The following is a 14,894-nucleotide window of genomic DNA, read 5'->3' as shown; positions in this document are numbered from 1 at the left end:
ACATTGGTGTCCTATTGGTTTAGATATGATGGTATGTAGATTTTTAATTTAACATTGAGCTTACTACAATATAATGCTACAGGCCTACAATATAATGTTATATTTCATCCTGTGGTCCTACCCTTGCGGTGAGAGCTTGTCCAGCCAGCCCATCTTGAGTTTGGTCTTGGAGGCCCCGTAGAAGCAGGCGTAGGGGGAGATATTATCAGCGTGGTCTGCTGGTAACGCAGGTATCGTATTCTTCACCAGACCCCCCAGAGTGTCAAAGGGCTCCGAGTAGATGTCACACACCACCATCGTCATGGGAACGACCTGGGAGAGGGTGGGGCCGGGCAGGGGACCGGAGAGGAGGGGCTCCGGAGTCGCCGTGGCAGCGTTAGGCTGATTGGATAGTTCTAAATTGGCGGTGCACTCTTCCACTATAGTGTAGTCATTGTCGTAGACGGTGTGGACCGTTGACGCATGTGGAGGGACCTGTGTCTTGTTGCTATTCATGGACTCCTTGATCTTACCATGCTTCTTTCTGTGGGATAGGGTTGCATTCAATAAATCAATCTATATATTTCAAATCAACCACTTGTGTTATTTTCCCATGATGTCAAGCAAAGAGGCACTGAGTTTGAAGGTAGGCCTTGAAATACATCCACAGGTACACCTCCAATTGACTCAAATAATGTCAATTAGCCTATCAGAAGCTTCTAAAGCCATGACATCATTTTCTGGAATTTTCCAAGCTGTTTAAAGGCACAGTCAACTTAGTGTATGTAAACTTCTGACCCCACTGGAATTGTGATACAGTGAATTATAAGTGAAATCATCTGTCTGTAAACAATTGCTGGAAAAATTACTTGTGTCATGCACAAAGTAGATGTCCTAACCGACTTGCCAAAACTATAGTTTGTTAACAAGACATTTGTGGAGTGGTTGAAAAACAAGTTTTAATGACTCCAACCTAAGTGTATGTAAACCTCCGACTTCAACTGTATATAATACTTTTGCATGTGCAAAAAATAAAATGACACAATTTGGTTTAGCTTTATTTGGTGCAATACTGTATGGTTACTGTACAGACTACAGCAGCTGGGTTTAGCAACCATGCCAAGTTCAGTAGATAAACGCCTTCCTCTTTTGAAATACTTTTAGACTATTTATTGACTAAGCAAAGATAGTGTTTACTGTTAGATACAACTAGTGTGTCTCAGAGTGCCCTCGTTTTACCTCAGCTTCTTCTGCTTGAGCTTCTCTGTGACTTCTTTCTTGAACAGTTCTTTAGTACCCTGGTCCTGATAAAGAAGAACGCAGATTAGCCATCAAGGCACAAAAAGGCATTTTCAAAACAGGCATTGTTAGCCTGATAGCATAGTGGCTAGGTTAGCTTAGCGGATAGGCTAGCAGGTGACATTTCTATTAACCACAGAGGCCAAAGTGAAACTGATTGAGCCCCAAGTTTACTCTCAATTTGCATTGAAAGAAGAGACAGGGGGAAGTGGATTTGTGTGTGTGTGTGTGTGTGCAGACAATTAGAAAGTAGAAAATAGAACTGGATAGTGAGTTTCTCTCTTAGCTACTACCACAGAATCTCAAACTGTGAAAATGTCAAGCAAGATTCTGAGAATATACACTCTGTAGAAGGGGTAACACTGAACAAATATCAAAGAAAAGAAGAATAGGGCTTAGCACCTGCCAAAATAACTCACTTGGCACAGGTGGGACCTACCAGGCTCTGATCAGCCTCCCCATGACCAAATCTCTCTGGAGATCTTGTCATCATTGCCTGACTGTAAATAATGTTTTATATTGAATGTAATCAATACAACTGTAGGTCTAAGTGTTTATTAGTACATTTACATTTACGTCATTTAGCAGACGCTCTTATCCAGAGCGACTTACAAATTAGTAGTGGGCCTATTTGTGTGCATATACAACTTCAGTTTCTAAAGTATTTCACCTTACCAGTATGTTCTCTGGGTTGTTGTATAGGAATGTTTCTCCATAAGGAACAATGGGAGACAATGTTCTTTGCAGTGGGGCTAGAGTAGAGAAGGACACACATAAAACATTATCATTAGTTCTCACAGAGAACGCTCCCCTCCTCCTCCTCCTCCTCCTCCTCCTCCTCCTCCTCCTCCTCCTCCTCCTCCCTCTCTCTTCTCCCTCCCTGTCGTCTCCCCTCCTCCTCCTCCCTCTCTTTTCTCCCAACCTGTCGTCTCCCCTCCTCCTCCTCCTCCCTCTCTCTTCTCCCTCCCTGTCGTCTCCCCTCCTCCTCCTCCTTCCTCTCTCTTCTCCCTCCCTGTCGTCTCCCCTCCTCCTCCTCCCTCTCTCTTCTCCCTCCCTGTCGTCTCCCCTCCTCCTCCTCCTCCCTCTCTCTTCTCCCTCCCTGTCGTCTCCCCTCCTCCTCCTCCCTCTCTCTTCTCCCTCCCTGTCGTCTCCCCTCCTCTCCCTCTCTCTTCTCCCTCCGTCTCTCCTCTACAAAAGTGCAAACACTTGTTCTCCCTTTCTCAGACAGACACTAGCCCTACCAAGGACGTTCCCTGGCCCTGTGTGAGTCCCAACAGGGACCTCAGCCGAGGAAGGAGGAGAGGGGAAGAGAGAGGGAGGAAGTGTGAGACCACCCAGACACCATCAGTCTGTAGACCAAGTGTGGGCCACCGCCTGTCACAGTGAAAAATAACATCGCCCATCTCCTGGGGACAGCAAGGGCCGGCAGACACCCCCCGGCGGACAGACACACACATACATCGACACACACACACACGTATTGCCAGACACGTACATAGACAGGAGCTACTAGATAGGCCATCGAGACAAGGCACTGGGAGATATTAGGACCTGGTGTGGGTGTTGTATTCCTATGATGAAGAGGAGCACACTATCACACCCTTATCTCTATGGACAGGTCTGGTGTCAGAGACAGTAGGGTCGTTTATCATCTATTGGGCTGAGAGAGAGAGAGAGAGAGAGAGAGAGAGAGAGAGAGAGAGAGAGAGAGAGAGAGAGAGAGAGAGAGAGAGAGAGAGAGAGAGAGAGAGAGAGAGAGAGAGAGAGAGAGAGAGAGAGAGAGAGAGAGAGAGAGAGAGAGAGAGAGAGAGAGAGAGAGAGAGAGAGAGAGAGAGATAGAAGGACAGAGAGAGGGGGGAGAGAGAGAGAGAGAGAGAGAGAGAGAGAGAGAGAGAGAGAGAGAGAGAGAGATAGAAGGACAGAGAGAGGGGGAGAGAGAGAGAGAGAGAGGAGAGAGAGAGAGAGAGAGAGAGAGAGAGAGAGAGAGAGAGAGAGAGAGAGAGAGAGAGAGAGAGACCAAGTACATCAAACAGAGGAAGAAAAGTAGAGGTAGACTAAGGTAGGAACTAGGAAGAAAGTTGTATTTATTGTATATACTGTTGGAAGGAAAGAGACAGATCCACTTTCAACAGATATGGGAGCCACCATAGGCATCAACACAGACCTCACAAGACACAACACACATGCACACTGCAGGTATCATTAAAGGTAAATTTGCCAACAAAGTTAAACAACTTCTGGAGTTACAAGAGCTAGGCGGAATATACACTAGGACTCACTGTCACCACTACACAAGATGAGAGCGAGAGAGAGAGAGAGAGAGCGAGAGAGAGTGCAATCCCAGCAAGACACATGCACGCACAAAACGGGACGTTGCTTCCTCCCATGATGAATCTAAAACACTCTTTATCGCTTCCGTTTCCCCTCTTCCCTTCCTTTTTTTTCATCAGGGCAAAAAAATAGTAGTGCCTGCTGACTCCATAATATTAAATATTCATTGCAGAGCTAAAGCAGGATGTTGCTAGGAGACCTTTCTGCTTGCAGCTAGCACCGCTGGGACCCTTGGCGCAGGGAAGGTTTTCAAGGTCGGTTGTGGATGTTAGCGGCGGCACGCTCCTGAGGAGGGAAAAGAATGGGATAACTTTATTAGAACACTGACTGATACACAAGGGATCAAGAAAACCATACAGGCCTTTGAGTTAGTGAAGCATTAACACTAGAAAGGATATTTTCCCCAAATGGCTATTGCGGATTGTCGCCAGTAATCACATGAGGAACGTGTGGAGCTGCGCTTATTCTAGGCAAAAGTTATAATCTGAAACAGTCCATCCGCATAATTTTGAGAGTTGTTTGGCAAAGAACTGAATCTGCTCTTTCCGGTAGGGTATAGCAATCAAAAAAGTGCTATTTGGTAAGCTCTGTTCTCTTCTTAGTCAATGCACGCTGCGCTGGTCATCAGTCTATTCATTCTCAATTTGACAATTGATAATATTGTCACCCATCAGACTAGACTAGACTACATTATTATTATTATTATTATTATTATTATTATTATTATTATTATTATTATTATTATTATATATGTGTGAAATTAGTTTCAATATAGGTTAGGTATAGTTTGGACAGGCCAGCTGGTCAGGCAACTGTTGTCTTACAGTCACAAAATACAGTACACAATCGTCTTATTTTAGTATTTACAGTCTATGTACTTCTGGATCAATCAATAAATGTTCTGACTGATTATAAATTACATTTCGGCGTCCTGAGGTTTCTTATGACCTATTTTAACATAATGGAATATTTACCCAATTTAAATCTCAACGGTCAGAATGACCATCATGGTCATTCTAGTAGTTATGGAATTCCGGGGGCTCTGAGTGTTAACCAATAATGTTGCGCTGTTTGTCTCCTAACCCATTACAGAAAGATGGGCGTATGATGCACGTCACTACTTCACAGGAGAGGTATTTCAACTTTAGCGTTTTTTTTCATCAACATTGTTTACAGATGGCTCGTTGCGGGACGAAGCAACGTTAAGACAGATAGCTGAGCTCGCCAGTTGCATTCTGCTGTTAAATGTTAATTGCTGATGAGCTAACGAATTGCATGACATAATGATAATCTTTTTCATGTTGGCCAGTTTGTCATGTTTAACTAGCTAGTTACCAAAAATAGCCACTGTGGTGTGAATGCTAATCGATTAGCAAGCTAATCAAACCCCATGTTACATTATAGCGACACATGCCAAGTTGGCTAGCTAGCTAGCCACGACGAAATGATAGCTAAATAGCTAGCTAGCTATTGGATTATAGATTGAGGTCGATTTTGGGCATGTTCACCTAGCTGGCTAGATAGATGAATTCCATTTACATATAGCCAGTTGGTAATTATAAAGCTACATTTTAGCTAAATCTAGCTAGTTATCTTGTGTCTGCATTGCCATTGCTGGGCTGGAAGCAGGTAAGGTGTGTACATGGCATGTTGGTACAGCTGTAGTAGTCAATAGGCAATAACAAGCTACAGGACATTAATTCATTCATGTTTTAACCTCTTTTTCTGGAATGTGTTTTTCAGCATAAACCTGCTCTCCGCCACCAGTACAAGGAGATGATCGAGGGTGAACAAGCAACCCTTCAGGTATTTGGACTTTGAGCTTATTGCTTTGACTTGGGGGTCAATTAATGGTATTGCTGGTATGCAAGTTTTGAATGTCTTGTCTATTTTAGTCTGCTGTCCTCCTTTACTGCTTTAGTTGTCTTGAGGCTGGTGTTGTTGTGGCCAAGGAGCTTTCACTCCCATGCAACCACGTTTCAGCTGCTGTGCGATGTTGACATTCTTCCTCCCAGAGATGTGAAAGCATCCCCCCGGACTGGACACAACCCAGCAAACATATATTTTTGAGAAGATCAGGACTTTTGCAATGAAAAGGCCTATGGACAAAGGGAAGGACAGAAATATGCGCTCAGCCTTTACGTGTTTTAAGTTTTTTCCTAATTGTAAGCTACTGCCTTTCCTACCTTTTGTTTTTCAAGCACTACCTCACTGTTTTAGCACATTGGCCACGGTCACACGTGTTCCAACGTCAATTATTTAAGAGATGGGTGGGTCTAAGGCTTTAGAGGGTGTGAACGATGCTAAATGGGTGGAAACAAGGAACAGCACTGTAGCTGGTCAATGTGAAAGGTTATTTTTATTATACAACCATGGGCAATGTAATACTGTAAATGGTTTGCCTAATGGGGTAACTTGGTGAGACAGTGTTCAGAGAATCCATTTTTGGCAATTTGGTGAAAGTAGTCCTTTTCTAAATATGTTTCCCAAGGATTAATGTAGAGCAAGTGTGAAAAATCACAACAAAATGTTTGAATGCCTTTTTCTCCTAAATGGGATTCTAAGTGTATCACCTTTTAAAGCGGCGTTACTTCCCCATGTTTCCTTCAACTACAGTGTATGATATGCCATTTAGAAGCTCTGAGTCTGTACTTTTAAACAGTGTAAAAAAAAACACCATTGAAATTTTGGAACATAAAGACTGAAAAGAGAAGGTGGGTCACCTATGAGAAAGTGCCAAAGTTTCAAAACCTATAAAATCAACTGTATACACATCCATTGATCACTTAACAATATTATAATAGACTTATCAATACATTATAGACAGATGAGAGGCGAGGGGTGAGAGGTGCCTACCAGTCCGGCGGGGGTTGGATGACCTGGTCAGGAATCTCAGGGACCGGCCGGTGCCTCAGTCTGTAGGAGCGGGTGGGCCGGGGGCCCTTGGCTGGTGTCTTAAAGCTGGGGCCCTTCTCATAGATCACATTAGCCACCATCTCCCCCTGGAAAGCCTCTTGGTCTTTCCCAGAGAGGATGTGGTCAGGCCCGGGGGAGAGGTCTGTAGAGGAAGGGGAGGGCTCCTCAGAGGAGATCTCCCAATCAGAGGGCACCTCTCCAGAGCTACCAGATGTGGAGGTCGAAGCTGAGGAGGTGGTGCGTATGTTACGAGGGTCACGCGGTGTCGGCCGAGGTGGTCTCAGGAACCTCTTTATAGAATTGTTAGTGTCTTCCTCCTCTTCTGTCTCTTCGATCCCTAAGCCAGCCCCAGGGGGTAGGGTCTGCCTCCCCTCCCGTCTTGCCTGCTCTACCCTCGCACTAGGCTGGCAGGAAGTCACCCTTTTCTTATTTGTCATGAAGATGTGTCTGGGTTTGAGGAGGGGCATTCTTTGGCCCCGCCCCCTCCTTTCCCCCTCCTTTTCCCCTTCCTCATCCCCCTGCTCTTCCACCGCCACTCCTAGGACTTCCAAACTACGTAGGATCCGTCTACGGTGGCCTGTAGGGAACACTCGGAGCTCCAGGAGGCGATCTTCAGTGAGCCCCCTGCAGTCTTTCAGGCACTGGAAGCCCGCCATTTGAAAGCCGTCAGCGTACTGGGGCAGATGCAGGCTGGTCAGCCAGTCTAGGATCTCCTCTCTGGGGTCCGTGGGATCCGACATGGTGGGTGTCTGGTGGTGGTCTAGATTCAGTCCAGAAAGCTACCACACCAGAGAAGGGTTGATGATGGATCTAACGCAGATCAGCATTGGTGAAAGTGTTGGGTAGGGGAAGGTTTGGTGGTTTTGCTGAGGACAGAAACAGAGGGATACAATTAAGAAGGTATTATGCCTCTGACAGTTGGAAGCGAATGTATCTGTGCATCTATCATCCCCAAAAAAAAAAATCATGATGTTTCCTCCAAATCCACTTATCAATGCATTTCCATTAAAAGCTGACATTTTTACATAAGAACGTTAGAATCCTGCACTGTGCACTCACTAGATGAGCTAGAAGAACTGGAAGCTAATGTGCCCCTGTGCTTTCCCCACCACAGTGTTAACCTAACACCTCAAATGTCAAAGCTATAAATAATATGCATTATTGTTGAACAAGCCAGTCCATCTTCAGTCAATTTTCAGCAGGAAATAGAAATAGCAAATTTTCTCTAAGGTCTCATTGACCCTGCATCTTGACATGTCCTATTCTATCCACCTTTGAAATAAGAACTAACCTCACTCTGTTGTCATTTTTTAGTCCATAGTGTCTGGTCCTCCACTGCAAAAAGCCTTCCCACCCCCATAACAACATGTACTATAAACACTTCCTGTAAACAAACTTCACCTAACTCTAATAACACCAACTCAATACCCACAAGGCCCAACAGTGCCAACTTCTAGGTCACACTTCAAGGCTCTGCAGCAATATTCATTACATTTATACATTTTACATTTTAGTAATTTAGCAGACGCTCTTATCCAGAGCAACTTACAGGAGCAATTAGGGTTAAGTGCCTTGCTCAAGGGCACATCGACAGATTATTCACCTAGTCGGCTCGGGGATTAGAACCAGCGACCTTTCGGTTACTGGCACAACGCTCTAAACCACTAAGCTACCCGCCGCCCCATAAGTCAGTTGGTTTACAGGGTCGGTTCTGACTAGCACTTCAGCCTTACGCTATAACAAGCATGCAACGGAAAACGGTTCAAAAAGTTCTGCAACAGAAAACAAAAAAATGTGTATTTGTTGAGTCCTGTTTCAGTCTGTTTTCTTACGTTTGGCACCTAATGAATATGACCCTGACACGTGCAGTTTTATTTCTTATACAGCAGCATCAGACCAACACCTGACTGTTATTGGAAGCCCTGTATGGTGGTGTTAATGATAAGTCAAATCAAATCAAATCAACAACAAAAATGCCACATGCGCCGAATACAACAGGTGTAGACCTTACAGTGAAATGCTTACTTACAAGCCCTTAACCAACAATGCAGTTTAAGATTAAAAAAATAATAATAAGGTTAAATGAAAAATAGTAGAAAGTAGAAAATATAAAATAAAATAACAGTAGGGAGGCTATATACAGGGGGTACCGGTACAGAGTCAATGTGCGGGTACAGAGTCAATGTGCGGGGGCACCGGTTAGTCGAGGTAATTGAGGTCATATGTACGTGAGTAGAGTTAAAGTGACTACGTCAAAGAGAGAAGCGTGCATGGACACTGAGGAACAACAGTAACCTCATTTATATGTGGTATGACCACTTTTCTGCTTTGAAGATAACAACCACTGAGGCTATACCAGAACGCTTCTGCTTTCGACTGAGACCTCTTCTTCTTTAACCCATTACACTTGTGGGAATCGGCCTATATGGATAGGGCTAAATTGAAAAGTTTCTTACAGAAGGAATATGGAAAGCATATGCATAACCATGGTAGCAATAAAAAGGGAACAGTCTGGAGATCATTTGAAAAGTATTAGACTAAAAAGGTGAGGACACAACAGTTCACCTGACAAGACTGAATCCAAACATTACACTGTTGAATTTATGTGCATTTTACATTTACTGTACTTTTCTCCAAATTTATTGATCATGAAATCTGAAAATATTCTGGATACATTCAGTAACATGAAATGAATATTCCTGGAAAATGTGGGGTAGGTGCAACATAAGACAAACACAATGACAAGGGTTTGAGTGAGAGGACTAACTGGTGTCTCCAAGTGGCCATACACCTCTCCAAAGTGTGCACAGTTCCTAAGTAATTTCAATGCACTTTTATGACACAAAGAACAGTCTTCAACTATAAGGAGCTTTTTTTGAGCTCTCCTAGCTGGGCCGTTGAGGAACTAGAGCAAGCACACTTGTAGTTATTTTGTTTGGAACACAGCCCTGGATCCCCGACATCACACAATTACTATTGTTGTTTACGCAATCCAAAAAAAAGGTCCGTTATAAATTGCAATCTGGGTCAGGGGTGAAAAGCTTGTTCTATTGCCAACATCACTAGCTAAATCAGGGATGGGCAACTTTTGATTGGGGTGAGGGCCACAGAAAGATCTGAACTCATCATGGCCGCAGTTGGTGCGCATAGAATGGAGTCATGAGCGCACTCAGATGCGTGTTCCGCGGCAAATTTTCTTCACAATACAACAAACAGGCTCATTCTGTTCAGGACGACCCAGGGTATAACGCCATGTCATCTTGAAACTGTACATCAAACATAGCTTTCATGAACGTTGACACTGTATATGACATGAGTTTTATCATTCGTAAATTGTGAAGTGCACATTTGGACTCACGGGTGTTTGGCTTGCTTGTGTGACATCAAACTGGTATTTATTATAATCAAATATCATCTTTCAAAATACATTGAGTCCTCTTAATGTACAGCATTTCCCCTCACTCAGACAACAAACATTTTTCTAAAGTTGCCCAATCAGCAGGAGAGATTGGGGACAACTTGTTGTGCTGAAGTTCAGAACGGCTGTCAGTCAAAACCCCCTACAGAGCTGTGAAGCAGAGACCCTGAGGTCTGACGTCTTGTATAGCATGTTACTGTACAGCCAGTGTGTTCCAATTTAGGTGTTTTATCAGTGTCCAAATCTGCCATTTCCAACGGGTACGAGTGTAAAGGGCTACGTGTGGGTGTATGCATGCTCGCTTGCTAGTTTGTTTGTTTCCTTTCAAGAGATCATCAAAGATGAAGAGAAACTGACGTTTAACAACAATCCCAACTCCAAACGTTGACATGAAGCATTGCGTTGATGTTGCGCTTACGTCAAGTTACATTCACGTGTGAAGAACAGATTCGGCCCACGGAGTGTAAAGGAGAGGGTCATTTAAGAGGTGAAAGGTGATTTCTCTAGTGATTTATCTTGCTGCGTATAAAGCGATATAGCTCTGTGTATTATTCACTTAACATGCAGGGACCTGTATTGGCAAGGGGCCAGTTCTTACTGACTGTACCACACACACACACACCCTCACTCACACACTCCAACACACTCACACACACCCCTGACCTGACCTGCCTCAGTCTGCAGTCCCTCCCTGGTTACCACCATCCACCCCCTCACTCACTCACACACACACACCACCCAATCTGCAAACCTTAGAATGGAATGGACTCACAAAGCCTTGATCCAATACTATGCCCTGTCTGGCAAAAAATAAGAAAATCAGTGAGAATTTTTATTTAACCTTGATTTTATCAGGGAGTCATACTGAGACCAATGTCCTTTATTTGATCAGGGAGTCATACTGAGACCAAGGTCCTTTATTTGATCAGGGAGTCATACTGAGACCAAGGTCCTTTATTTGATCAGGGAGTCATACTGAGACCAAGGTCCTTTATTTGATCAGGGAGTCATACTGAGACCAAGGTCCTTTATTTGATCAGGGAGTCATACTGAGACCAAGGTCCTTTATTTGATCAGGGAGTCATACTGAGACCAAGGTCCTTTATTTGATCAGGGAGTCATACTGAGACCAAGGTCCTTTATTTGATCAGGGAGTCATACTGAGACCAAGGTCCTTTATTTGATCAGGGAGTCATACTGAGACCAAGGTCCTTTATTTGATCAGGGAGTCATACTGAGACCAAGGTCCTTTATTTTATCAGGGAGTCATACTGAGACCAAGGTCCTATATTTTATCAGGGAGTCATACTGAGTCCAAGGTCTATTTTACAGATGAGCCCTGAATTACATAAATTACAGAAAATACACATCAAAATATAAATACAATCAGAAAGAAAAACACAGTCATAAAAAAACAAACACATTCATCAGTAATAAGGTCCTCAATCAGCTTTCTGAATTGCCCTAGAGGCACCAGAACATCACATTTCAGAACATTTTGAAGAAAACTAAAAGCACAACAAAACTAAAAGCTGATTTACCTAACTCAGTAGAGACCAAAGGAATTTCCAGAGTTAGTCATCCCTGAGACCGGATGTGGTAACTCGTAAAGTTTAGTAAAGCTGTAAGGTACAGTGGGACATTTTGCAAAAGGGCTTTATAAATGAAAACATGGCAATGTATCAACCTACGTGACAGCAGAGAAATTGAGAGAGGACAGAGAACGCTATAGAATGAAGAGTGAGGTTTCGAATGTCAGCTGGGACAATGAGACAAACATGCTCAAAGACAAACAGCAAACAAAATACTAAGTGAATCAGCATCATGTATAGGGATATGAGCTCTCTAACACACACACACACACACAGTGTGAGCTCAGTATGTTTAAGACAGGAATGCAAAGTGTGTGTGTGTGTGTGTGTGTGTGTTTGTGTGTGTGTGTGTGTGTGTGTGTCACAGCCAGGTAGAGCCCATCCTTCCCACAGGCTGGTCCTACAATGACTAACACACTCACACATGCCTCACATGTCTTGACAGCATTCAGCCAAGAACAAAGTCCAACTTCACATTTCCATTCGCCTCCGTGATAAGAATACTTCCGTGTTAGGAATGACCTACCATCCTAAAACCCCCATTAAAAAAGCATATACATACAGGTATTTATATCCAAAACGTACAACTGATTTGTAGAGATTGTGATGAGGCACGTCTTCATATAAGCTATTTATGAGCCAGTTAGAAGCTGATTAACATCCACTTGTTTCCTACTACAAGCGCTGTTTAATCTTAAACCAATCTACTGATTGTCATCCAGATGTCTCATAGCTGATGTGGGCTACTCAGACAGTTAACACTTTTTGTAATCAACCTCCTCTGCCTTTAGATAAAGGAGAGCATTTGTAACCGAAGGCCTGCCTACTCTGAACGCATAGCCATAGCTGCGGTACCAGACATCCGTCTGACAGAGTGAGTGATCAGTGGGGACAACAGACAGTCCATCACTTGTAGCCTAAGCACTACAACGAATAAAAGCCTCTATCAGTATGTACGTCTTTTTTACCTTAAAGAGGATACACAACGGTGCGTCAACTGTCAAACATAATTCTAAGAAAACGTTGTAGGCCTACTTTCGAAAAGATCAGGTTTGTAACATTAACATAAGAAGCGCATAAATGCGCAATATTCACACTTATCTATTTATTCATGTATCCACGATTCTAAAATATATGAAATACTTGTTTTCCTCCGATGTGTTTCACAACAAGTCTGCATTGTTATGACGAATACGTTTTAACCTCACAATATGTCGCGAGTTTCCCACGTTCCGGACTGTCACAACAACAAAACAAGTCAGTGCGGTTACCCAATAGTAGCCTACGCGCTTGAGTCCGACGGCTTTGAACTTACCTGAGGTTCAAAACAGGTGAGCAGAAATCTCAGGTATCATCTCATTCTAGTTCTGCCACACGCGTGCTGTGTTGTCGAGTTTTGTACTTCCTAGTTACAGATACCAACTTCCAGAACGTGGTTGGTTTGACACTTGCCACCCGTTTCCTTCTGTTGCCCGTTGAAGCGAGATGTTACAACTCCACGCCCATTCCAGCAACTGTTCGATGTTGCTTTAGTAATTATCCGTCTTTACACAGCATGGCTAAATAACTAAACCTATAAACCTATTGTTGTCTGAGTATGAATTCACAGGTCTGCGATTTCTATAGGGCTATTATTATTGTGAAACATTATGTAATTGTCTTGCTATGGATTCCTATTCGCACAGTATTCCTTAATTTTTTTATGACATGATTATACAGATAAATTGTCTGTTGATTGTCAGCTATGAAATGCAATTACAGTTTTAAAAATATTATCATACTGTATTTTCCCTGTGTGTCCAACCTTATGGCGTCCGTTCATAAAAAAAGAGTGCCTTTAAGTCAAGTCAAGAAGAGCACAGCCACTTTCTCTTTGCGTGTCTTAGCTTGATCGAGAGGCCTCGGGCAATGCATTCTACCTAGACAGGAATGTATCAGCATGCACCAACACAGTAACACACCCACACACACACGCAATGGTGGGCAAAGTACCCAATTGTCAAATTTGAGTAAAAGTAAAGATACCTTAATAGAAAATGACTCAAGTAAAAGTGAAATACTACTTGAGTAAAAGTCTAAAAGTATTTGGTTTTAAATATACTTAAGTATCAAAAGTAAAAGTAAAAGTAAAAATCCTTTCAAATTCCTGTTGGCAATACTTTTTTTTTTTATTTACCGATAGCCAGGGGGCACACTCCAACACTCAGACATAATTTACAAACTAAGCATGTGTGTCTAGTGAGTCCACCAGATCAGAGACAGAAGGGATGATCAGGGATGTTCTCTTGATAAGTGTGTGATTGGGCCATTTTCCTGTCCTGCTAAGCATTCAAATGTAATGAGTACTTTTGGGTGTCAGGGAAAATGTATGGAGTAAACAGTACATAATGTTCTTTAGGAATGTATTGAAGTAAAAGTAAAAGTTGTCAAAAATATAAATAGTAAAGTACAGATACCCCCAAAAACGAATAAAGTAGTACTTTAAAGTATTTTTACTTAAGTACTTCTGCACACACACACACACACAAATATACAGTCACCTAAAACCCATAGAGAAATTGTTATTTCAAATAAAAAGTTAGAGACTGCCTCATTAACTAGTGTTGTGGTTGGTGTAATATGACATGTATTTCATCAATCATTGGTGTTTGATGGGATATATCATGTTCCATTAACCTCATGGGTAAGGGGTACCTACTCTGATTGCTATTGTGAAGAGCAGTTATTGTGTAACTTTCATCTGAACATCAGAAGGGTTGTGTGAGGGGAGGGGGTGGGTAGTGTGTGTGTGTGTGTGTGTGTCTTTGTGTGTGTGCGTGACATAGAAAAGGAGTTTGTGAGTTTGAATGAGAGTAAATTATCTGAAAAGACACCATTTCATTGTCTGGTTCATTCTTGTACAAGCACACTGTGTCCTACCTGTGCCCAACTCAATGAATGAATGCAATAACAAGTCCAAGTCAAGTGACTTCAGGGAAATCCCATTTCCTGAAAAGTCACCTCCTACAGTAACAGCATGTATGCAGTGTACATCAGTAGACAGTAGATAGGGATAGCATACCACTTTTGAAAGACAAGAAAGCTGCCCTGTAAACTGCCCTGTGAACTGCCCTGTAGCTGCCCTGTGAACTGCCCTGTGAACTGCCCTGTAGCTGCCCAGTAAATTGCCCTTTAAACTGCCCTGTAGCTGCCCAGTAAATTGCCCTGTAAACTGCCCTGTAAACTGCCCTGTGAGCTTCTCTGTGAGCTGCACTGTGAACTGCCCTGTGAGCTGCCCTGTGAGCTGCCCTGTGAACTGTCCTGTGAGCTGCCCTGTAAACTCTCTGAGAGAGAGAGAGAGAGTAGAGAGTAGAGAGAGT

The 14,894-nt window shown here is 43.0% G+C and overlaps 1 protein-coding gene across 3 annotated transcripts in view; it reads right to left on the bottom strand.

Annotated features, from left to right (window-relative positions):
• Positions 1-12,980, bottom strand: part of arap2 (ArfGAP with RhoGAP domain, ankyrin repeat and PH domain 2) — a 185,281-nt gene extending 172,301 nt beyond the window's left edge. For all 3 annotated transcript variants that reach the window (XR_006661293.1, XM_045221712.1, XM_045221713.1), the window contains exons 1-6: positions 12,851-12,980; positions 6,466-7,391; positions 3,809-3,894; positions 1,954-2,030; positions 1,219-1,283; positions 122-523 (exon numbers count right to left, since the gene is read on the bottom strand). Coding sequence is in view for 2 of the 3 variants with exons in the window: in XM_045221712.1 (XP_045077647.1) it covers positions 122-523; positions 1,219-1,283; positions 1,954-2,030; positions 3,809-3,894; positions 6,466-7,265 (1,430 nt within the window). In the remaining variant the exon portion in view is untranslated. The remainder of the gene's footprint in view (positions 1-121; positions 524-1,218; positions 1,284-1,953; positions 2,031-3,808; positions 3,895-6,465; positions 7,392-12,850) is intronic.
• Positions 12,981-14,894: the final 1,914 nt, after the last annotated feature.

This window comes from Coregonus clupeaformis, chromosome 8 (genome assembly GCF_020615455.1).
Source record: "Coregonus clupeaformis isolate EN_2021a chromosome 8, ASM2061545v1, whole genome shotgun sequence".
NCBI lineage: Eukaryota > Metazoa > Chordata > Actinopteri > Salmoniformes > Salmonidae > Coregonus > Coregonus clupeaformis.
This window is presented reverse-complemented; position numbering and strand designations above follow the sequence as displayed.